Genomic DNA, 24813 nt, shown 5'->3' with positions numbered 1-24813 from the left:
CATGTTGTAATGAGCACTGGGTGTTATATGCAACTGATGAATCACTGAATTCTATCCCTGAAACTAATACTACACTATATGTTAACTAACTAGAATTTAAATAAAATCTTGAAAGAAAAAAGTAAGAATGCAAAGGGATGATAATCTGAAACTAAAAGAAAAATGAAATTAATTATATTTGAAACTAATACGATAACCACACTGAAGAGAGAAAAGAAAGAAAACTTACGGAAATAGCTAAGGAACACAGCACATAACTATATCCCCTTAGTGTTAGGTACAGTGGGAGGAGGATGGGAAAACAAACTGCAATCCTGAACAATTTCTAGTGGATTTGCTTATTGTAATGAGATGGAAGGAGCCATTCTGAAACTATTTTAGATGTATGACAGGTACCACAGCAATTAACTGGAGAAAGTATAGTCTTTTCAACAGAGGGTGATGAAACATTTAGACTTCTGTATGCATCTATACCCATGACTCGCATCTCACTAAGAAATTGATTCAAAGTGGATAATAGACCTAATGGAAAATGTAAAAGTATGAAACTTCTAGAAAGAAACACAGGAGGAAATCTTCTTGACCTTGAGTTAGGCAAACAGTTCTTAGACACCAAAATCACGATTCAGAAAAGAAAAAAAAAAAAAGATCAATTGGACTTCATCAAAACTTAAAACTTCTGCTCTCCTTGCCTTTCTGCAGGGAATCAGCCCTTCAAGCCAGAGCTTATATTCCAGCTAGAGAGAGAAGAAAAGCTTCTGATGATGGAGGCAGAAACCCAGAGAGATGGATATTTAGGTAAGAACCATCCTGCGGTAAGTAACACAGCAGCTAGGGAGCCTCTCCTCAGACGAGTCAGAACATGTCAGGCCCTACGGTGTCTATCCCCTCAACCACCTCTGGCTTTCCATATTTATCTGTAATTGTTTATTTCCACCCATTCATTCTGTTCTGCACTGCCCCATTGCTGCCCTTCAGACCCGACATAATTATGCTTCTGCTTTAGGTTCCTTGACTTGCTTTTCTCTTTGCCTTGAATGAATGAATTGGTTAATAGATGCATGGTCCTCACTGTCTTCAGTCCTCCGTGGGACAGCTGGTAGGCATCGAATAAATCCGCACAATCGAAAGATACTCTAGAATGCTGTTTGTTTTCTGATGAAGGCCTGTACTAATTCTAATTGTGTAGGTGTCCTTGAGCATAGATAGGTAGCCATTATCCTTAAAAGATTAAGAATAGCCAGTCAACTAAAGTCAATATCAAAGTGATCAGTGCCAACATCATAACTGGTCCTTCGCATGGAAGTTGAAAAGCAATTTCAACTGAGACACTCTTACATTAACTTCCTTATTCAGATGCCTGGCTCTTTTTCTTCCCATTCTGCCCTCTCTTTTCATCCTCTTATCCTCTAACACCTGAAGAGTCTCTTGACCTAGCTAACAGTTTTCTTAAAATTCTTATTCAACTTCTTTAAGCTTAAAAAAAAACCCAACAACACCAAAACCATCAGTTCACCTATTTCTCCCACACCCAACCCCTCCTCTCAAAACCACCAATCTGTTCTCTGTGTCTGTAAGCTTGGTATCTTGTATTTTAATCTACATATGAGAGAGATCATACAGTGTTTGTCTTTCTCTGTGTGACTTGTTTCACTTAGCATAACGCCCTCAAGGTCCATCCATGTTGTTGCAAATGGCAAGATTACATTCTTGTGGCCGAGTAATATTACTATATATATATAGTAATATGTATATCTAGGTATGTATATATCTATATATACCTATAGGTACATAGGTATAGGTGTATATATACCTGTACCTGTGTGTGTGTGTATATATATATATATATTTCTTTATCCATTCATCTATTGATTGACACTTAGGTGGTTGTGTCCATATCTTGGCTGTTGTAAATAATGCTGCAGTGAACATGGGGGTGTGTATATCTTTTTGAATTAGCATTTTCATTTTCTTCAGATGAGTACCCAGAAGTGGCATTACTAGATCATATGGTCGTTCTCTTTTTAATATTTTGAGAAACTTCCATACTGTTTTCTGTAGTGGTTGCACAAATTTCCATTCCCATCGACAGTGCATGAGGGTTCCCTTTACTCTGCATCCTGGCCAACACTTGTTCTCTTTTGTCTTTTTGATACTGGCCATTGTAACAGGTGTGAAGTGATACCTCATTATGGTTTTGATTTGCATTTCCCTGATTATAAGTGACGTTGAATATCTTTTCTTGGTCTGTTGGCCATCTGTATGTCTTCTTTGAAAAATATCTATTCAGATCTTCTGCCCATTTTCTATTTGGATCGTTTGGGGGTTTTTTTGCTATTGAGTTGTAGGAGTTATTCCTATTTTTGTATATTAGCCCTTTATCAGCTATATGATTTACAATTATTTTCTTCCATTCAGTAGGTTGCCTTTTTATTTTGGTGATGGTTTACTTTGCTGTGCAGAAACTTTTTAGTTGGATGCAGTCCCACCTTTTATTTTTGCTTTTGTTGCTTTTCCTTTTGGTGTCAGATAAAAAAAAAATCACCAAGACTGATGTCAAGGAGCTTACTGCCTGTCTTTTCTTCTAGGAGTTTTATGGTTTTAGTCTTACGTTCAAGTCTTTAATCCATTTTGAGTTAATTTTTGTGTATGGTGTAAGAAAGTGGTCCGGTTTCATTGTTTTGCATGTGGCTGTCCAGTTTTCCCAAGACCATTTGTTGAGGAGACTTCTTTTCCCCATTGTATATTCTTGCTCCTTTGTTGTAAATTAATTGACCATATAGACATGGGTTTATTTCTGGGCTCTATTCTGTTCCATTGATCTATGTGCCTTTTTTATGCCAATACCATACTATTTATTATTTATTTATTTAAATTCAATTAGCCAACATATAGTACATCATTAGTTTCAGATGTAGTGTTCAATAATTTATCAGTTGTGTATAACACCCAGTGCTCATCACTATTTTAATTATTGTTGTGTTGTAATATTATTTGAAATAAGGGAGTATGATGCCTCTAGCTTTGTTCTTTCTCAAGATTGCCTTGGCTATTTGGGGTCTTTGGTCATACAAATTTTAGGGTTGTTTGTTCTATTTCTGCAGAAAATGCCATTGGAATTTTGATAGGGATTGCATTGGATTTGTAGATTGCTTTGGGTAGTATGGACATTTTAACAATATTAATTCTTCCAATCCATGAGCATGAATATATTTCCATTTATTTGTGTCTTCTTCAATTTCTTTCATTAATTCTTGTTTTCATTAATTTTGTGCCTTGTAATTTTCCCAACATATAGTAGGTCTTTCACTTCCTTGGTTAAATTTATTCGTAGATGTTTTATTCTTTGTGATGCAATTGTAAATGGGATTGTTTTCTTAATTTCTCTTTCTGATAGTTTGTTATTAGTTTAAAGAAATGCCCAGATTTTTATATATTGATATTTTATTCTGCAACTTTACTGAATTCATCTATTCTAACAGTTTGTGTGTGTGTGTGTGTGTGTGTGTGTGTGTGTGTGTGTGTAGTCTTTAGGCTTCTATATATAATATATCATCTACAAATAGTGACAGTTTTACTTCTTCCTTTCTAATTTGGATGCCTTTTATTTCTTTTTCTTGCCTAATTTCTCTAAATCTGTATAAAATGGGTGAGAGTGGACATCCTTGCCTTGTTCCTGAGTTTTGTTTCACCGTATCATATTATCTATGGGCTTTTCATATATGGCCTTTATTATGTTGAGGTACATTCCCTTTATACTCACTTTGTTGAGAATTTTTATAATGAATGGATGTTGAATTTTATCAGATGCTTGTTCTGCATCTATTAAGATGATCATATAATTTTTATCCTTTATTTTGTTAATGTGGTGTATTATACTGACTGATTTGAGAATGTCAAACCATCCTTGCATTCCTGGAATAAATCCCACTTGATTATGGTGTATGATCCTTTTAATGTATTGTTGAATTCAGTTTGATAATATTTTGTTAAGGATTTTTGCATCTATGTTCATCAGGGATATTGGCCTGTAATTTTCTTACTTTTTCTTATTTTTTTTTTTTTTACTTTAAATTCAGTTAGCCATCATTCATTTTTGGTGTAGTGTTTTCAATGATTCATTAGTTGCACATAAGACCCAGTGGCCTGTAATTTTCTTTTTGAAGTAGAATATTCAAGTTAGACATTTACGTGAGAGTAATATTTTTGGAGTCCACAAGACTCTGACAACCAGGGGCACCTGGGTGGCTCAGTCGTTAAGCGTCTGCCTTCGGCTCAGGTCATGATCCCAGGGTCCTGGGATCGAGCCCCGCATCAGGCTCCCTGCTCGGCGGGAAGCCTGCTTCTCCCTCTCCCGCTCCCCCTGCTTGTGTTCCCTCTCTCGCTGTGTCTCTCTCTGTCAAATAAATAAATAAAATCTTTAAAAAAAAAAAAAAAAAAAAAAGACTCTGACAACTGTGTAGCTAAGGGTGCTCCTGGGTAGGTAAGAGTCAGTAAAAATTTTCAAAGCAAACTATTTCATTTCTATAATGTTTTGCTGCCATCTTAGTTAAGATTCAAGGTCACACGTGATACAATACATTCTTTAGATACAACACATTCTTTGTATTTTTAATATACTAATTTTTAATTTAATTTAATTAACTAGTTTTAATAAACTGATTTTTCTCTTCCATGATACCTTGGGGAAATCCAACCTAGTCAGAGATTATAACTTTTTTTTTTAAATCATGGCTATATAATATTATAATATGTGGCTATAACATGCATCATTTAGCCATTTTTTAATTGATGGGCATTAGTTTATCCGCCCTTTTTTTACTAATACAGAAAGTACAGCAATAAAACCCCAATCTAAATGTCCTTACATACTAGTGATTTTATTTCTGTGGAATAAGTTACCTGGTGATTCAGAGATTCAAAGAGAAAACCCGTCCCATACAAAGTTTAACTTTGGAATTATAACCCAAAGAGACATAATTATCCCCTATTGGCTTTCTTGCAGCCTATAGCAACTGATTTAATTGATTTGGGTAAAGAAACATTTTTAAAATTAGTATTCTTAAAACCACTCTCTTGGCAGGTCCCTCATAGAAGAAATCTCTCCATTTACAATAGGAAAGAGAAAGATGTCAATAAATAACAGTTTCTAAACTATTCATTTCCTTGCAAGATTTTCTAAGTTACAGACCATCCATCTTATCCAAATTGGCATACACACAGATTCCCTAGATTCCCTTTTTCTTGTCAGGCAAGGAAGATTCAGCGTGAGAAAAACAAGACTTATAAAATGAGTATGTATTCAAAATGTATTCAAAGATGAGTATGTATTTCCTCATCTTTACTCCCTCCAGGTTAACCATTAAATAAACAGTTGTTAAAGTAGAATCAGAGGGGGTGACGAACCATGAGAGACTATGGACTCCGGGAAACAAACTGAGGGTTTCAGAGGGGAGGGGGGTGGGGGGATGGGTTAGCCTGGTGGTGGGTATTAAGGAGGGCACATGTTGCAATAAGCACTGGGTGTTATATGCAAACAATGAATCATGGAACACTACATAAAAACTAATGAAGTACTGTATGGTGACTAACATAACATAATCAAAAATAAAAATAAAAAAACTTAAAAAAAAGGGGCGCCTGGGTGGCTCAGTCGGTTAAGTGTCTGCCTTTGGCTCAGGTCATGATCCCAGGGTCCTGGGATTGAGCCCTGAATAGGGCTCCCTCCTCGGCGGGAAGCCTGCTTCTCCCTCTCCCACTCCCCCTGCTTGTGTTCCCTCTCTCACTGTCTCTGTCTCTGTCGAATAAATAAATAAATAAATAAATAAATAAATAAATAAATAAATAAAATTTAAACATAAAAATAAAATATCATGAGATTACTGTAGGCCAGATTTCTTTAGCATTATCTTTAAATAATCACTCATAGATATTTTCTTGCACTCTGATCTCCTTCTCTGTCCCAACCTGATTGTCACTCCCCACAGTGAAAAAGAACAGCTGAGAAGTTGTTTTTCTTAGAGACAGTCCCTAAGAATTCCTCATCTTTAATTCTGCTTTCTTTAGTTTATTATTATCTGGCACCGAACAAAGAAACTTCCCATTCCTATCAGTGGGTCTCAGCTGTTCTCAGCTTTTTCCTTCAATAATTTTAATTCCCTTATGGCTTACTAGGATATCAAACATCACTGTGTTAATAATTGCTGCAACCGTAATTTAAATTTATATGTTAACCTTAACTAAACCTCAAGTTTTTTTTAAAGATTTTATTTATTGAGAGAGAGAGCACACGAGCAGGGTGAGGGCAGACAGGAGAGGGAGAAGCAGACCCCCCCTGAGTGCAGAGCCCAATGTGGGGATCGATCCTAGCACCCTGAGATCATGATCTGAGCCAAAGTCAGATGCTTAACTGACTGAGCCACCCAGATGCCCCTAAACCTCAAGTTTTAACACAATCTTTCATAAATATTTAGTGATGTCTTACAGGTGCCAAACAGATGTGTATTTGGAATTACAATTCCCTGCCAAAATTTACTTTTTAATAGAAAACTTACCATGTTTGCCTTAACTAACTTCAGACATAAGGAAGATGTGGAGAAAATGACATGTTGCTAATAAAATATACAAATCTGTTTTTTAAATTACATATATGTTTAGTCTATTTTTTCTTATAACTTTTTTGATCGTTAGTAGTGGTTCTGATATCAGATCTCAGGCTGTGATAGGCCAGTCAATTTAATATAAAGGGTCGTCTTTATTTTCTGCATTTTGCCCCTCTGCTCCCATTCTATATAACCTGTTCTTGTTTTCATACATTATATGTTTCCCCCTGCAGACTGAATTAAAGCTGTGATTCTAAAATTATAGCCTTGTGTCATGGAGTGGGGTTGTCGGAGCCATTTTTAACATGAATAATTAGGTAGAATTTTTCTCAAGCTCACTTGGGATATTCACCAAGTTAAGACCACACTCTGGGCCGTAAGACATACCTTACAAAATTTTAAAGAATAGAAATCATACAATATCTGCTCTCAGACCACAATTGAATTTTACTAGAAATCAATAAACTAAATAACTGAAAAATCTTAAAATATATGGAGATTCAACAACACACATCTAAATAACACATGGATTAAAGTAGAATCTCGAGAGAAATTTAAAGATATTTTGAACTAAATGAAAATTAAAGCACAACTTATCAAAATTTGAGGGATGCAGAGAAAGCAGTGCTAGGGGGGAAATTTATTTTATTTTATTTTAATATTATTATGTTATGGTAGTCACCATACAATACATCATTAGTTTTTGATGTGGTGATCCATGATCCATTGTTTTCGTATAACACCCAGTGCTCTATGCAGTACGTGCTCTCCTTAATACCCATCACGGTACCCCTTAATACCCGGGCTAACCAATCCCCCCTCCCCCCTCCCCTCTAAAACCCTGTTTGTTTCTCAGAGTCCATAGTCTCTCATTGTTCATCTCTCCCTCTGATTTTCCCCGCCTTCATTTTTCCCTTCCTTCTCTTAATGTCCTCCATGCTATTCCTTATGTTCCACAAATAAGTGAAACAATATGATAACTGACTTTCTCTGCTTGACTTATTTCACTTAGCATAATCTCCTCCAGTCCCATCCATGTTGATGTAAAAGTTGGGTATTCATCCTTTCTGATGGCTGAGTAATATTCCATTGTATATATGGACCACATCTTCTTTATCCATTCATCTGTTGAAGGGCATCTCGGCTCTTGCCACAGTTTGGCTATTGAGGACATTGCTGCTATGAACATTGGGGTGCATATGGCCCTTCTTTTCACTACATCTGTGTCTTTGGGGTAAATACCCAGGAGTGCAATTGCTGGGTCATAGGGTAGCTCTATTTTTAATTTTTTGAGGAACCTCCACACTGTTTTCCAAAGTGGCTGTACCAACTTGCATTCCCACCAACAGTGTAAGAGGGTTCCCCTTTCTCCACAACCTCTCCAACATTTGTCGCTTCTTTCCCTGTCCATTTTTGCCATTCTGACTGGTGTAAGGTGGTATATCTCAGTGTGGTTTTGATTTGAATTTCCCTGATGGCTAATGACCTACATGACAGGGAAGAGGCATGAAGCACGCATATTTAAGGGAAGCCCATAAGAGTAGCATCAATTCAGACGATCAGAGCCGGAAGGAGCCTTTAAATAGAAATTGGATCTAGGAGGGAAATTTAAAGCACTGAAGGGATATATTAGAAGAGAAGAAAGATCTAAAATCAACCATCTAAGCTCCTACCTTAGAAAACTAGAAAAAGAAGAGCAAATTAAATCCAAAGTCAGCAGAAGCAAAGAAATAATAAGAATTAGAGCAGAAATCAAATTGAAAACAGGAAACCAATAGAGAAAAAAAATGAAAACAAAGGCTGGTTCTTTGAAAAATTAAAATCGGTAAGTGTTTAGCCAGGCCAACTAAGAAGAAAACAGAGAGGATACAAATTACTAATATCAGACATGGAAGAGTGGACATCACCCAGGTCCTATGGGCATTAAAAGGATAATAAAGGAATACTGTGGACAAACTCTAAGCCTAGATGAAATGGACCAATTCCATGAAAAGCCTAATTTGCCAAAATTTACACAAGAAGAAATTGACAATCTGTTAAGGAAATTGAATCAATAACTAATAACCTTCCAAAACAGAAAGATAGAACTCATTCAATTGTGAGGAAAAGCAGTGGAGACACAAGAAATCCTCCAAAGGTTAAATATACTCTCACAGAGCTAAGTCTCAGAGGTGGTGAGGAGAGTAACCAGCTGTGTAAGTATTTATCTGTATCCACTACTGCCCTCAAAGTGCCTTCTTTTCTCTTACTATCTAAAAGGTCAGTAACACTCCAGGAAACAAACTAAGGGTTGTGGAAAGAGAGGTGGGTGGGGGGATGGGGTAACTGGGTGATGGGCATTAAGGAGGGCACGTGATGTGATGAGCTCTGGGTGTTATACACAACTAATGAATCATTGAACACTACACTAAAAAAAAGGGGGGGTCAGTAAGAATGTAGGGTCATTCTCAGCCTGGGTCACCTGAATTGATATTCTTTTATTTATTTATTTATTTATTTATTTATTTATTTATTTATTTAAAAGATTTTATTTATTTGACACAGACAGTGAGAGAGCACAAGCAGGGGGAGCAGCAAGCAGAGGGAGAGGGAGAAGCAGACTCCCCGCCGAGCAGGGAGCCCGATGCGGGACTCGATCCCAGGACCCTGGGATCATGACCTGAGCCGAAGGCAGACACTTAACACCTGAGCCACCCAGGTGCCCCCTGAATTGATATTCTTGACTAGTTTCTATTAAAAGAGGAGAGAAAAAGAAAATATAAATTGAGGGTTTTTTTCCTCTTAATTCATTATTAGCTATTACTAACTAGCTAACTATTAAATTTAAAGGAATTCTTTGGTATTTACAACACCTATAACGTTTTTATTGTCAAATTCATTCATTGAGGATGCTGGAATGATTGACTTTCTCCAACTCTAAAGCAGGATCACTAAGAAGATGAAATAAATTATCAGCTTTCCTTCTTGAAATGAAGTCTTTTAGTGCTCTTTTGCAGTGCATATTTTCTCCATCAAATAAGTTCATTTTTGAATTTGACTTAACACAATTTCTCATCTTTGATACTAAGATAGAACTTAAATGTTGAGAGAAGGAAAGGAAATGACAAAGTGTTTTGGTATGCACCACTGGCTAAAGGAAGTTCAGGTTACTGTTGTTAAGTATGTGATAAGTATGTGATTTTTCCATAGAGCCTGAAACTAAGTGAAATGACCTTTTTTCCCCTTCCTGTATTGCTTTAACATTGTAAAGCCACTGGTCAAAAGGAAACTTTAATCTCTTAAATATTTGAGAGGGGTCATGTCATAAATGATGTACAAATTTCTAGTGAAACAGCTTTGTAAAAAACTGGGTTTTGACTAGCAAGCCACCGTCATGTCCTCAAGCCACCATGTCAGCCCCAAAAGATAGAACATATTAAACTGTATCTTTATGGATGTATACTGAGTGTTTCTGATGATACCAAACAAAACTGTAAGCATTATGATGAACTCTAGCTGGATGCCACACTTCTCATGCATAAGCTATTTATTTTATCTGCCTCCTGTAGTGTGTTCCTTCACTTCATCTTTAGGTGATAAAATATTAATGTAATAACTGGAGGCTTGGCTTTAAAAGCCATCACTAAGTGTGTGTGTTTTTTTATTTTTTTGGTTGGGGGAAAGGGCAAGGGGAGAGAGAGAGAGAATCTTAAGCAGGCTCCACGCCCAGCACAGAGTCTGATGTGGGGCTTGATCTCACAGCCTGAGATCAATACTTGAGCTGAAATCAAGAGTTGGACACTTAACTGAGCCATCCACGCGCCCCACTAGCATTTTTTTTAAAGTACCGAGAGGAGTACGTATGGATGTGACATACAGTGTTACCCTGCAGTCGTTGCAGTGCCCCAGAACCTAATGCCACCCAGTCATCAGTGTGGCATTTTCTTTTTTCTTTTTTTTTTTTTTAAGTTGGGGATAATGGGGGATTACCTGTAAGATTTTATGCAAGAAAAAAATACACTATTTTATTTTAAAAATTAAAAAGACTCAATCCGCAAGAGATTCCTGTGACCTTTGCTTTTCTCATCAGCAGGTGATCCCCTAAGTGTAGCCCTGCCTTTTATACAGCTTTTCAACTTTGTGGCAAAATTGCCATCACCAGTTTCTTTCCCATGAACAACAACACATATACATGCCCTTTTAGTTCTGAGAGTGAGAATGACTCACCCTGTGATCTATTCATTATGTGCTTATTGAGTATCTCCTATTTGCTGGAAACAAAGTGCTCATCCTTGTAGATAATACATTCCAGTGTGGACAGACAGACAAACACAAATAGAAAAGGAAGAATGATTATGTTTGAGGATAGTATTCATGTATGAAAAGAATCCTGTTTTACTGCTTTCTTTTCTGGATGCTGTAGAGAATTAATGTGCTGCCAAGTGTTAGAAAAGTACATGTTGGGGCATCTGGGTGGCTCAGTCATGAGTCCTGGGTCCCGGGATCGAGTCCTGCATCAGGCTTCCTGCTCAGTGGGGAGCCTCCTCCCTCTGCCTGCTTACCCCCCTGCGTGTGCTCCCCCCACCCTTTATCTCTCTGTCAAATAAGTAAACTCTTTAAAGAAAAAAAAGAAAAGAAAAGTACATGTTATTACATCAACCCTGCTGAATCCAGTGTCTGCAGGGAGGATACTTCTTACCAGGATATGAAGATTTGCTGTCTGCTTATAAGCTGAGCGATAATAACTAAGTGACAGACCATTTCCACCCAAATGTGCCTGTCTTCAACTCTCCTGGTGCTTCTAATTCCCTAAACATTATTTTTCCAGTAAAATGACACAAGCGAAAGTCAGTGTTCATTGAGTTTTGGTTTTTGATGATTTGCCTTAAAAGACACCTAAAGGTGCCAGGGAACTTGGCTGTTCCTCTCTCCACCTCCTCCCTCCCTCCATTTTTTTTTTTCTGTCTTTGGAGTTGAATTCTGTCACAGTGTTTCACATTCTGATCTATACAGTGGCCTTTGCTAATTGTGAAATATCTTTTTTTTTTTTAAAGAAACTAACATCAGACATTTTTTTTTTAAAGAAACTGATATGGCATACAGTGACTTAGAAGAGTTTATTATTCTCATGAAGATAAATAGCTTATTAGAGAGAGACCATATAATGCCTCTGTGTTGACCCTTCTCTGAACTGCATTTAACACTATCTCCTAACACAAATTAAAATATTGTCATACCCACATGCCAGAGAAAAAAGCAAAAGTTATTATCAGGACAAAAAGCATTTGTCCGCTTGAATCGTATTCTTTCCAGTTTAAGAATACCCCCTTCTATTTTGTCCTTGGGATCTCCAGGCAACCCATGATAAACCCATGATAATACTTATATGGTTTTACTGGGTCTTTTGAACAGGGCCACCATGTTTGATATTTCCAGGTTGTGTTGCAAAGCCCTGATTTTGAGGCATATAGATAGCCTAAATTATGTGGATCCTCTTTATATTCCTGATATAACCAAAGAAGAGCCACTTTCTAAGTATTCTTAGAAGTAGTAACATGAATTTTCCTGTAGTTCATTGAAGTTTCATTTCATGACCTAAGTGCAAAATCTTGAAATCTCTGAACAAAAACATTCACTTGTGCACATGTCTAAATTCTCTTTATCATTATAGGAACCAAGAGTCAACACATTATGGAGAGTAATCAAGAAGTGGGATTAGGCTACATTTCTCCCAAAGAGCTTTCTTCCTGGCAGACCTCGCAACAAGGTGCAGGCGGGTTAACCAGGTGTCAAGATTCCATGAAAAATTTTCAAGGGAATATTTCTCAATTTCAAAAACAAGGTGATTTCCCCTGCCAGCTTTGGGCAGGAGTACCAATTCATATTTCTGAAGATGAGAACTGTATATTGACTCATATAGAGGATGTTTCCAATTGCCTAAAAAGTCAAGAATTTCCATCTTGGAGAGCCCAGCATTCTTGGAGGAAAATGTATCTGACGGAGTCACATAATTATCAGTGTAGATGTCAGCAAATTTTGATGAAAAATAATTTCTGTAAGTGTGACAGCACCAGTTGGATATCACATCATAATGATAATGTGGGAATACACAGAACAGAAAAAAACTACAGCTGCCATGACTGTGGAGGGAACATCATGAAGGTTTCATTGCTTAATCAAGACTTAATTCAAACAGGGCAAAAGCCCTACCCCTGTAATGAGTACAGAAGAGCCTTCAGTGATGACTCCAGATCAGAAGTTTATCAGCAGTTACACTTAGAAGGGAAGACCCATTCCTACAGTCCATGTAGAAAGGGCTGTAGTTATAGTTCAGCTCTTCATATTCATCAAAGTGTTCATAGAGGAGATGGTTGTGTTTTTGAGAGTTCACATCTGCAATCCCATCAGAGAGAATGTAAAGAGGAGAAGCCATGTAAATGTGGATATGGTGAGAACTTCAGTCAGTGCTCCTCTCTTAACACTTGTGAACTTACTCACACAGGGGAGATGTCCTATAGATGCAATATTTATGAGGAAGACTTCAGTCATAGCTTAGACCTTAATAGTATTTTTAGGGTCTGTACTGTGGAGAAACCCTATGAATATGAGGAGAATGGGAATGTCTTTAATCAGAGTTCTTGTCTTCAAGTCCACCAGAAAATCCACACTGAAGAGAAACTATATACAGATGTGGAATATGAGAAGGGTTTTATTTGTAGCTCAAGTCTTAACATCCAGCGTAGAGTTCACATGGAAGAGATTCCTTATAATTCTGAGGAATGTGGTAATGACTTCAGTCTGGCCTCACATTTTCAGGACCTTCAGATAGTCCACACTAGGGAACAACCATATAAACATTATGCATGTGGTAACAGCTTCAGCCAAAATTCATATCTTCAAGGTCATCAGAAAATTCATATTGGAGAGAAAGCTTACAAGGACTGTGGGAATGGCTTCAACTGGAGTTCAAAACTTAAAGATCGTCAGAGAGTCCACACTGGAGAGAAGCCATACAAATGCAATGCATGTGGTAAAGGCTTCAGTCATATGTCAGTACTTAATGTTCATCAGAGAGTCCACACAGGAGAGAAACCTTATAAATGTGAGGAGTGTGACAAGGGATTCAGTCGGAGTTCATACCTTCAAGCCCACCAGAGAGTCCACACTGGAGAAAAACCATACAAATGTGAAGAGTGTGGGAAGGGCTTCAGTCGCAATTCATACCTTCAAGGACATCAGAGAGTTCACACTGGAGAGAAACCATACAAATGTGAGGAGTGTGGGAAGGGCTTCAGTCGGAGTTCACACCTTCAAGGCCATCAAAGGGTCCACACTGGCGAAAAACCATTCAAATGTGAGGAGTGTGGGAAGGGCTTCAGTTGGAGCTTTAATCTCCAAATTCATCAGAGAGTTCACACAGGGGAGAAACCCTATAAATGTGGAGAATGTGGTAAGGGCTTCAGTAAGGCCTCAACTCTTCTGGCCCATCAGAGAGTCCACACAGGAGAGAAGCCATACCAATGTGATGAGTGTGGTAAGAGCTTCAGTCAGAGATCATACCTTCAAAGCCATCAGAGTGTCCACACTGGAGAGAGACCATATATATGTGAGGTATGTGGGAAGGGCTTCAGTCAGAGAGCATATCTTCAAGGTCATCAGAGAGTCCACACTAGAGTGAAACCATACAAATGTGAGATGTGTGGGAAGGGCTTTAGTCAGAGTTCACGCCTTGAAGCACATCGGAGGGTCCACACTGGAGGAAAACCATACAAATGTGAGGTATGCACAAAGGGCTTCAGTGAGAGTTCACGCCTTCAAGCACATCAGAGGGTCCACACAGAAGGGAGGCCCTATAAATGTGAACAGTGTGGTAAGGGTTTCAGTGGGTTTTCAAGTCTTCAAGCTCATCACAGAGTCCACACTGGGGAAAAACCATACAAATGTGAGGTGTGTGGAAAGGGTTTCAGTCAGAGATCAAACCTTCAGGCTCATCAGAGAGTCCACACAGGAGAGAAACCATACAAATGTGATGCATGTGGTAAGGGTTTCCGTTGGAGCTCAGGTCTACTTATTCATCAGAGAGTCCATAGTGGTGATAAATTCTATAAAAGTGAAGAGTATGGTAAGGATTATCCTTCATCAGAGAATCCATACAGAAATGAAGTTCTATAAAACAGTTCTATTTGTTTTGAAGTCCTCAAATAGGAACTGAAATTTTCCATTCACTAGAGTTATTATAGTAGAAAAAATTTCTTTAATGAAAATGTAATGTTTCTACGCAACCTCAACATTCACAATAGTCAGACCACACAGCAGAGACATCTAACAAGAGTTTCCATAAGGGATTTTGTCACCACTTTAACAGGCATTGCACATGACTTTAACTATCATTGTACTAGGGCTTATAAAAGATAAGAGTAACAAAAGTACAATATGAGTGTGCCTAAATCCATGACCAGTCTAATGTAAGCTTAGTGAGGGAAGGGGCTTCATTCATTGCTGAGTTTACCAAACCATGACATTGCATAACTCAGTGTAGGTGCTCAGTACTTTTTGCCTAATGACTAAAAATGTATAAAAGTATCGTATTTTAAAAATTTATTAAGCTCATTTCCGCCCCCCCAAAAAAAACATTTAAAAATGTATTTGGAGGAGGAATCCTGCAAGTAACCTTAATATAAGCACTTCAAGTGGGAAAATATTCCTTGAAATGTAGGATGTCAAGCAATATTGCAGTCTGAAATTACATGAATTTGGCTGTAACCCTGTGGGGATTGGTTCCCATTTGCTTCCCATTTGTCCTGTCTTAAAGAGGATGAGCTGAATTCTTACCATTTGATCTCTTTCTATACAGTATACCATCAGTGTAAGTTTAACGCTGTGTGTGTGTGTATGTGTGTGTGTGTGTGTGTACACATATGTGCACTTTAAATGACAGTACAAACTGATAAACAATGTTTTTGGTTACACTGCATTTTACATAATTGACTTTTTACTCCTACCCTGTGTCTGTGTGTTAAGGCAGCGTTTTACTGTAATATTTGCAAAGTGTCAGAAATGGTTACTAATGAAAAATACTTTCTTAATAAATGTCAAAATTACAATACTTTGGTTCTTTAGTCTCCATATTGACGTCAAAGTTCTTTGGATCTGACTAATTTCTAAAAGTTATAGCCTTTGTCCAATTCAAACCTCCTTAGGCAGAATCTGTGATGCTTTTGGAGGGCTTTAATTTTATCAAGTTCTCCATCCCTATCCTTCTCCCACTCACACAAATAAAGGAAAAATCTTAAATTTTTCTAAACATCTTATCAAATGTATTGGTTATTAAGATAGGCTTGTCTTTTACTTGCTAGTCTCTATCTTCCAAAAACAATGCACCCTGTTGGTGGGATTGAAAAATACACAAGTTTGTTAGAGAAGAGTCATACTATGTATGTACATGTATATATAGTGTATGTATACTATATATAATATGTATAGTACTTCCAGGTGAGTATGCACATTTTACATACATACATATGTATGGAAATACTATCTATATCTATGCGGGGCTTGATCCCAGGACCCTGGGATCATGACCTGAGCTGAAGGCAGATGCTTAATGACTGAGCCACCCAGGCACCCCCATTTAGGGTGCTTTTAGTTGTAAGTAACAAGAAATGTAACTTAGAGTTGCTTAAACCAAACATATTTCTCAGTTCATATAAATGAAAAGATACAGGTAAGGGTAAGACTTGGGTCTGAGTTAGCCAAGGAGACTTTGTATTGCTTTTCTTGAATTCTTTCACTTCTGTCGTTTTGTGTGAACTCTTCTCTTTAGATTGGTCACAAGATGGTGGTATCACCTTTTTTGCTCACAGCTGAGGGAAGAGAGTTTCTGTCTCATTTTTAGGGTTATGTAGTCCTAGCTCCCCCAAATGCATATGATCTCTATCCCCTCCAATCTCCACTCAAAACTGAGACTAAACCAAGACAATAAAGAATATCCCTCTTTCCCAAAAATAGGCTAGCTTGCTCCTAGCATTAAGTAATAGCCTGCTACATTGGGAAAATGGTAAGAACATGGACAGAGAATCCTGTGGCACTCAGGTACACAGGGATGGCCAAAAGCAGAGGGTGAAGGAGGAACATGGAGAAAAATCCTCCAGCACTCCAGCCCCTACCCTAAGCACAAGGTAACATTAGAAAAATTTGAAGTGGTGTACTGAAGATAACTTTTGCAACAACAGAATTTAATTCCAACATAATTCCTGACCAGATTGGTTCACCCTAACATCCTAGCAGAATAGCAGTGCCCAGTTGCAGACAAAAATAGTATTTACTTCAGTCTCCACTGTTTCGTAATTGTTATTTGGCATGCAATCAAAAAATTACAAGATGAAAAGAACAATCCTCTGCCAAGCAAGAGCAGACTGATTAATACGTCACACATTGAGATGAGCATATTTTGGAAATATCAGAATTTTACATAACTGATTGATGTGTTGAGTGCTTTTGTGAGAATGGCAGACAATATACATGAACAGATGGGGGAATTTCAGTGGAAATTAACAAAGAATCAAATAGGAAATGCTAGAAAAGAAAATTTATCACAAAGGATGCTTTTGAAGGACTCATGAGTAGGCTCAACAGAGCTGAGAAAAGTGTCAGAACTTGAATATAGGTCAATTGAAATCATCCAAACTAAAACAAAAAGTGTGAAGAACACAGAATACAGTATCAAAGAACTGTGGGAAAACTTTTTTTATGGTCTAATATATGTAATTGGGAATCTAGGAAGAGAGGAAAGGAAGAATGAGAGGAAAAATGTTTGCAGAGATAATAGCTGAGAATTTTCCAAAAATAATAAAAGACCTCTACCAGATCCAAGAACCTCAGAGTACCCAAACAGGATTTAAAAACAAACAAAAACTTGATCTGTTATTGCCAAATAGCTGAAAATGAACAAGGCAAAGGAAATATTGATGGCAGAGAAAAAGGACACATAATACCAGGAACAGAGATGAGAAAAAGAGCAGACTTCTCATCAAAAACCATTCAAGCCAGGAGTCAACGGAGTGATATCTTTAACATTCTGAAACAAAATACCATTAATCAAAAATTCCTACCCAATGAAAATGTTTTTCAAAAAAGTATGCAAAATAAAGATTTTCAGATGAATAAAAACTAATAGAATTTACTACCTGCAGAACAGTACTATAAGAAATATTAAAGGAATTTCTACAGACAGAGAATACTATACCAGAAGCAAATTTGGATCAAAAGAGGGAAGAAAGAAAAAGAAGGCAAGAAAGGAAGGAAGAAAGGAAAGGAAGGAAGGAAGGAGGGAGGGAGGGAGGAAGGGAGGGAGGAAGGAAGGAAGGAAGGAAGGAAGGGAGGGAGAGAAAGAAATGGAAAGAATGAACGAACTTTGAAAATGCTTAAAATTGAGCCAAATATAAAATAGTTTTTCTTATTTTTAATCACTTGAAAATATTCATTAAAGCAAAAATGTGAGCAAAGTTTTGTGAGTTTATAGCGTATATAAGAAGTAAAATGTAACAATACCATAAAACAGAGCAGAGAGAAATTGGAAGTATACTGTTCTACACTACATGAATTGGCATAATATTAGAAGGTAGACTGTGAAAAATTATAGGTGCATTTTATAAGCCCCAGAGCAACCATTAAAAAAATTTAAACTGATATATAACTAATAAGCCTGTAGTAGAGACAAAATGGAATTATTAAAAAAAAACTCAATCTCGGGGCGCCTGGGTGGCTCAGTCGTTAAGCGTCTGCCTTCGGCTCAGGTCATGATCCCAGGGTCCTGGGATCGAGCCCCGCATCGGGCTCCCTGCTCGGCGGGAAGCCTGCTTCTCCCTCTCCCTCTCCCCCTGCTTGTGTTCCCTCTCTCGCTGTCTCTCTCTCTGTCAAATAAATAAATAAAATCTTTAAAAAAAAAAAAAAAAAAAAAAAAAACTCAATCCAAAAGCAAGAAAATTGAACAAATAACAGATGGTCGAAATAGTAAACATTAGCAAGATGGTAGGTTCAAATCCTGTGATATCAATAATTAAATGTAGATGTTCTAAACACACCATTTAAAACAGAGATTGTCAGATTGGATAAAAAAGCAAAACCTAACATATGCTATATGTTTTCTGTAAGAAACACTTTTCAAATATAAAGTGGTAAGTAGGCTAAAAGACTAAGGATGAAAAAAGGTGTGCTGTGCTAAAACTAATCAAAAGAAAGCTGGGACTATCTATATTCATATCAACAAAGAATTCATACAAGGAATATTACCAAGGGTACAGCAGGTAACATACAATTCTATTTTTTTTTATTTTATTATGTTAGTCACCATACAGTACATCATTAGTTTTTGATGTAGTGATCCACGATCCATTGTTTTCGTATAACACCCAGTGCTCCATGCAGTATGTGCCCTCCTTAATACCCATCACCGGGCTAACCAATCCCCCCTCCCCCCTCCCCTCTAGAACCCTCAGTTTGTTTCTCAGAGTCCATAGTCTCTCATTGTTCATCTCTCCCTCTGATTTCCCTCCCTTCATTTTTCCCTTCCTTCTCCTAATGTCCTCCATGCTATTCCTTATGTTCCACAAATAAGTGAAACCATATAATTGACTTTCTCTGCTTGATTTATTTCACTTAGCATAATCTCCTCCAGTCCCATCCATGTTGATGTAAAAGCTGGGTATTCGTCCTTTCTGATGGCTGAGTAATATTCCATTGTATCTATGGACCACATCTTCTTTATCCATTCATCTGTTGAAGGGCATCTCGGCTCTTGCCACAGTTTGGCTGTTGCGGACATTGCTGCCATGAACATTGGGGTGCGTATGGTCCTTCTTTTCACTACATCTGTGTCTTTGGGGTAAATACCCAGGAGTGCAATTGCTGGATCATAGGGTAGCTCTATTTTTAATTTTTTGAGGAACCTCCACACTGTTTTCCAAAGTGGCTGTACCAACTTGCATTCCCACCAACAGTGTAAGAGGGTTCCCCTTTCTCCACAACCTCTCCAACATTTGTTGTTTCTTTCCCTGTCCATTTTTGCCATTCTGACTGGTGTAAGGTGGTATCTCAGTGTGGTTTTGATTTGAATTTCCCTGATGGCTAATGATGATGAACATTTTTTCATGTGTCTGTTAGCCATTTGTATGTCTTCTTCAGAGAAGTGTCTTTTCATATCTTCTGCCCACTTTTTGACTTGATTATTTGTTTTTTGGGTGTTGAGTTTGAGAAGTTCTTTATAGATCTTGGATACCAGCCCTTTATCTGTAGTGTCATTTGCAAATATCTTCTCCCATTCTGTGGGTTGCCTCTTTGTTTTGTTGACTGTTTCCTTTGCTGTGCAGAAGATTTTTATCTTGATGAAGTCCCAAAAGTTCATTTTTGCTTTTGTTTCACTAGCTTTTGGAGATGTATCTTGAAAGAAGTTGCTGTGGGCAATGTCAAAGAGGTTACTGCCTACGTTCTCCTCTAGGATTTTGATGGATTCCTGTCTCACATTGAGGTCTTTCATCCATTTTGAGTTTATCTTTGTGTATGGTGTTAGAGAATGGTCGAGTTTCATTATTCTACATGTGGCTGTCCAATTTTCCCAGCACCATTTATTGAAGAGACTGTCTTTTTTCCATTGCATGCTTTTTCCTGCTTTGTCAAAGATTATTTGACCACAGAGTTGAGGGTCCATATCTGGGTTCTCTATTCTGTTCCATTGGTCTATATGTCGGTTTTTGTGCCAGTACCATGCTGTCTTGGTGATCACAGCTTTGTAATATAGCTTGAATTGGGCAACATGATGCCCCCAGCTTTGTTTTTCTTTTTCAACATTTCAACCCCCAACATTCAGGGTCTTTTCTGATTCCATCCAAATTTTAGGATTGTTTGTTCCAGCACTTTGAAAAATGTCATTGGAATTTTAATCGGGTTGGCATTGAAGGTATAGATTGCTCTGAGTAGCATAGACATTTTAACAATATTTATTCTTCCGATCCATGAGCATGGAATATTTTTCCATCTTTTTGTGTCTTCTTCAATTTCTTTCATGAGTGTTCTGTAGTTCCTAGAGTATAGATCCTTTACCTCTTTGGTTAGGTTTATTCTGAGGTATCTTATGGTTTTTGCTCCTATTGTAAATGGAATCGTTTCTCTAATTTCTCTTTCTACAGTTGCACTGTTCGTGTATAAGAAAGCAACTGATTTCTGTGCATTGATTTTGTATCCTGCCACATTACTGAATTGCTGGATGAGTTCTAGTAATTTGGGGGTGGAGTCTTTTGGGTTTTCCATATAAAGTATCATGTCGTCTGTGAAAAGAGAGAGTTTGACTTCTTCTTTGCCAATTTGAATACATTTTATTTCTTTTTGTTGTCTAATTGCTGTTGCCAGGACTTCTAGTACTATGTTGAACAATAGTGGCAAGAGTGGGCATCCTTGACATGTTCCTGATTTTGAGGGAAAGGCTTTCAGCTTTTTCCCATTGAGGATGATATTCGCTGTGGGTTTTTCATAGATGGATTTTATGACCTGGAGGAATGTTCCCTCTATCCCTATACTCTGAAGAGTTTTAATCAGGAAAGGATGTTGTATTTTGTCAAATGCTTTTTCTGCATCAATTGAGAGAACCATATGGTTCTCCCTCCTCTTATTGATGTGTTCTATCACATTGATTGATTTGCAAATGTTGAACCACCCTTGCATCCCTGGGATAAATCCCACTTGGTCGTGGTGGATGATCCTTTTAATGTATTGTTGGATCCTATTAGCTAGGATTTTGTTGAGGATTTTAGAATCCATATTCATCAGAGATATTGGTCTGAAATTCTCCTTTTTGATGGGGTCTTTGGCTGGTTTGGGGATTAAGGTAATGCTGGCCTCATAGAATGAGTTTGGAAGTTTTCCTTCTGTTTCTATTTTTTGAAACAGCTTCAGTAGAATAGGTATTATTTCTTCTTTGAATGTTTGGTAGAATTCTCCGGGGAATCCATCAGGCCCTGGACTCTTGTTTTTTTGGGAGGTTTTTGATCACTGCTTCAATCTCATTACTGGTTATTGGCCTATTCAGGTTGTCAATTTCTTCCTGTTTCAGTCTTGGCAGCTTATAGGTTTCCAGGAAGGCCTCCATTTCATCCAGATTGCTCAGTTTATTGGCATATAGTTGTTGATAATAATTTCTAATAATTGTTTCTATTTCCTTGGTGTTAGTCGTGATCTCTCCCCTTTCATTCATATTTTATTAATTTGGGTCCTTTCTCTTTTCCTTTGGATAAGTCTGGCCAGTGGTTTATCGATCTTATTAATTCTTTCAAAGAACCAACTTCTAGTTTTGTTGATCTGATCTACTGTGTTTCTGGTTTCTAATTCATTGATTTCTGCTGTAATTTTAATTATTTCTCTTCTAATGCGTGGCTTAGGCTTCGTTTGTTGCTTTTTTTCTAGTTTTTTAAGGTGTAGAGTTAGTTGGTGAATTCGGGATTCTTCTATTTTTTTGAGTGAGGCTTGGATGGCTATGTATTTCCCCCTTAGGACCGCCTTTGCAGTATCCCATAGGTTTTGGACCGATGTGTTTTCGTTCTCATTGATTTCCATGAATTGTTTAAGTTCTTCTTTGATTTCCTGGTTGACCCAAACATTCTTGAGCAGAGTGGTCTTTAGCTTCCAAGTGTTTGAATTTCTGCCAGATTTTTTCTTGATTGAGTTCCAGTTTTAAAGCATTGTGGTCTGAGAATATGCAGGGAATAATCTCAATCTTTTGGTATTGGTTGAGACCTGATTTGTGACCCAGTATGTGGTCTATTCTGGAGAAAGTTCCATGTGCGCTCGAGAAGAATGAGTATTCTGTCGTTTTAGGGTGGAATGTTCTGTATATATCTATGAGGTCCATCTGGTCCAGTGTATCATTCAAAGCTCTTGTTTCCTTGTTGATTTTCTGCTTAGATGATCTGTCCATTGCTGAGAGTGGAGTATTGAGGTCTCCTACAATTAACGTATTGTTATCAATATGACTCTTTATTTTGGTTAACAGTTGGCTTATGTAGATGGCTGCTCCCATGTTGGGGGCATAGATATTTACAATTTTTAGATCTTCTTGTTGGATAGACCCTTTAAGAATGATATAGTGTCCTTCTGTGTCTCTTATTACAGACTTTAGTTTAAAATCTAATTTGTCTGATATAAGAATTGCTACCCCAGCTTTCTTTTGAGGTCCACTGGCATGGAAGATGGATCTCCACCCTTCACTTTCAGTCTGGATGTATCTTTAGGTTCAAAATGAGTCTCTTGTAGACAGCATATGGATGGGTCCTGTCTTTTTATCCAATCTGCAACCCTGTGCCGTTTTATGGGAGCATTTAGGCCATTCACGTTGAGAATGATTATTGAAAGATATGAATTAATTGTCATCATGTTGCCTGTGAAGACATTGTTTTTATAGATTGTCCCTGTAAATTTCTGTTGTATATCACTCTTGGGGTCTTTCTCCTTTTATAGAACCCCCCCTTAATATTTCTTGCAGGGCCGGCTTAGTGGTCACATATTCTTTCAGTTTCTGCTGGTCTTGGAAGCTCTGCATCTCTCCATCCATTCTAAATGAAAGCCTTGCCGGATAAAGTATTCTTGGCTGCATGTTCTTCTCATTTAGTACCCTGAATATGTCTTGCCAGGCCTTTCTGGCTTGCCAAGTCTCTGTGGATAGGTCTGATGTTATTCTGATGTTCCTCCCTCTGTATGTAAGGATCTCTTCCCCCTAACTGCCCTTAAGATGGTTTCCTTGGTTCTACGATTTGCAAGTTTTACTATTACATGCGGGGGTGTTGGCCTGTTTTCCTTGATCTTGGGAGGGGTCCTCTCTGCCTCTAGGACGCGAATGTTTGTTTCATTCCCCAGATTAGGGAAGTTCTCAGCTACAATTTGCTCAAATACATCTTCTAGTCCTCTCTCTGTCTCCACTCCCTCCGGGATTCCAATTATTCTGACATTGGACTGCTTCATGGTGTCACTTATTTCTCTGATTCTGTTTTCATGGATTCTGAGTTGTTTTTCCCTGGCCTCCTCTTTTCCCTTTTTATCTATTATATTGTCTTCCAGGTCGCTTATTTGTTCTTCTGCCTCACTTACCCTAGCTGTTAGATTATCTAGATTGGATTGGATTTCATTGATAGCATTTTTAAGTTCTGCCAATTCAGTTTTCATTTGTGCCCTTAGAGACTCTATGTTGCCATTAATTGATTTCTCCATTCTAACTATTGTCTTCACAATTGCTAGCCTGAATTCCATCTCCGACATCTTGGTTATATCTGCATCCATTTGTAAATCTGCAGCATAAGTCATAATCTCTGAGTCTTTTCTATTTTGTGGGTTCCTCCTCCTAGTCATTCTGTTGATGGGTGGTTGAGGGAATGTATAGAGTCCAAATTATTGACCAGAACCCAAGCAAGATGCACCTGTTTTCTAGGGACCTTAGGGTTTCTGGCCTCTTGTTTTCCCAGCCTGTCTTCTGGGGGAGGGGCCTGCCGCACTGTTACTCAGGCAACCCTGTTTGGGCAGAGTTGCCCTGCCCCCCTGTGGCGGGGGATGGGCTCAGTGGGAATCAGTTTTGGGGGCTTTTGTCCTCTGGCAGCTTTCCCTGGCAGCTTTCCGTGTCTCTTCCGCGAGTCAGAGCAGAAGAGACTGTTTCCAACCCTCTGCCTCAGAGCAGAGAGATCGCAGTCTGTTCTTTGGTGAGCTCTCCAGGCCACACTGTCTCCGTTTCTCTCCATGCTGCTATAAACTGCAGCGGCCTGCGTTGTGTGCCCCTCCGCAGCGCTCCCAGTCCTGCCTCCAGGTCGGGGCACATCTCTGCCCTTTGTGCTTCTAAAACCGCCAGCTGCTCCCAGTTAGCGTGCCCACGCACGACCCCGCCACTCTGGGTTTCTGCCTGGGGGGCTGCCCTAAAGTCCTTTCCCCGCAGCTACCGGTCTGCGAGTCTGTGCCCCGCCCCCAGTGCGCGAGGCTGTCGCTCACTGGCGGTGTAGGATCCCCACGGACAGGCTCCCTCCTGCTGCTGTTTATCCTCCAGTATCTGCCCGCGGAATCACGGCTCCCTGCTTCGTACCTCGAAACCAACCACATGCGATATTCTGTTTTAAGAGATCCAGATCTTCTTACATTTCAGGCTGATTTCGTGGGTGCTCAGAGTGGTCTGGTAGATATCCAGCTCAATTCCAGGGACCAGTTGAAA

At 38.4% G+C, this 24813-nt stretch overlaps 1 protein-coding gene across 4 annotated transcripts in view; it reads left to right on the top strand.

Moving 5' to 3' along the window:
* Nucleotides 1-15687, top strand: part of ZNF112 (zinc finger protein 112) — a 40817-nt gene extending 25130 nt beyond the window's left edge. For all 4 annotated transcript variants that reach the window (XM_036093582.2, XM_078063021.1, XM_036093585.2 and 1 more), the window contains 2 exons: nucleotides 703-798; nucleotides 12253-15687. In XM_036093582.2, coding sequence (XP_035949475.2) covers nucleotides 703-798; nucleotides 12253-14753 — 2597 coding nt within the window. In that variant the 3' untranslated portion in view covers nucleotides 14754-15687. The remainder of the gene's footprint in view (nucleotides 1-702; nucleotides 799-12252) is intronic.
* Nucleotides 15688-24813: the final 9126 nt, after the last annotated feature.

The sequence above is a fragment of the Halichoerus grypus genome, chromosome 15 (genome assembly GCF_964656455.1).
Source record: "Halichoerus grypus chromosome 15, mHalGry1.hap1.1, whole genome shotgun sequence".
NCBI classification, from domain to species: Eukaryota; Metazoa; Chordata; class Mammalia; order Carnivora; family Phocidae; genus Halichoerus; species Halichoerus grypus.
This window is presented reverse-complemented; position numbering and strand designations above follow the sequence as displayed.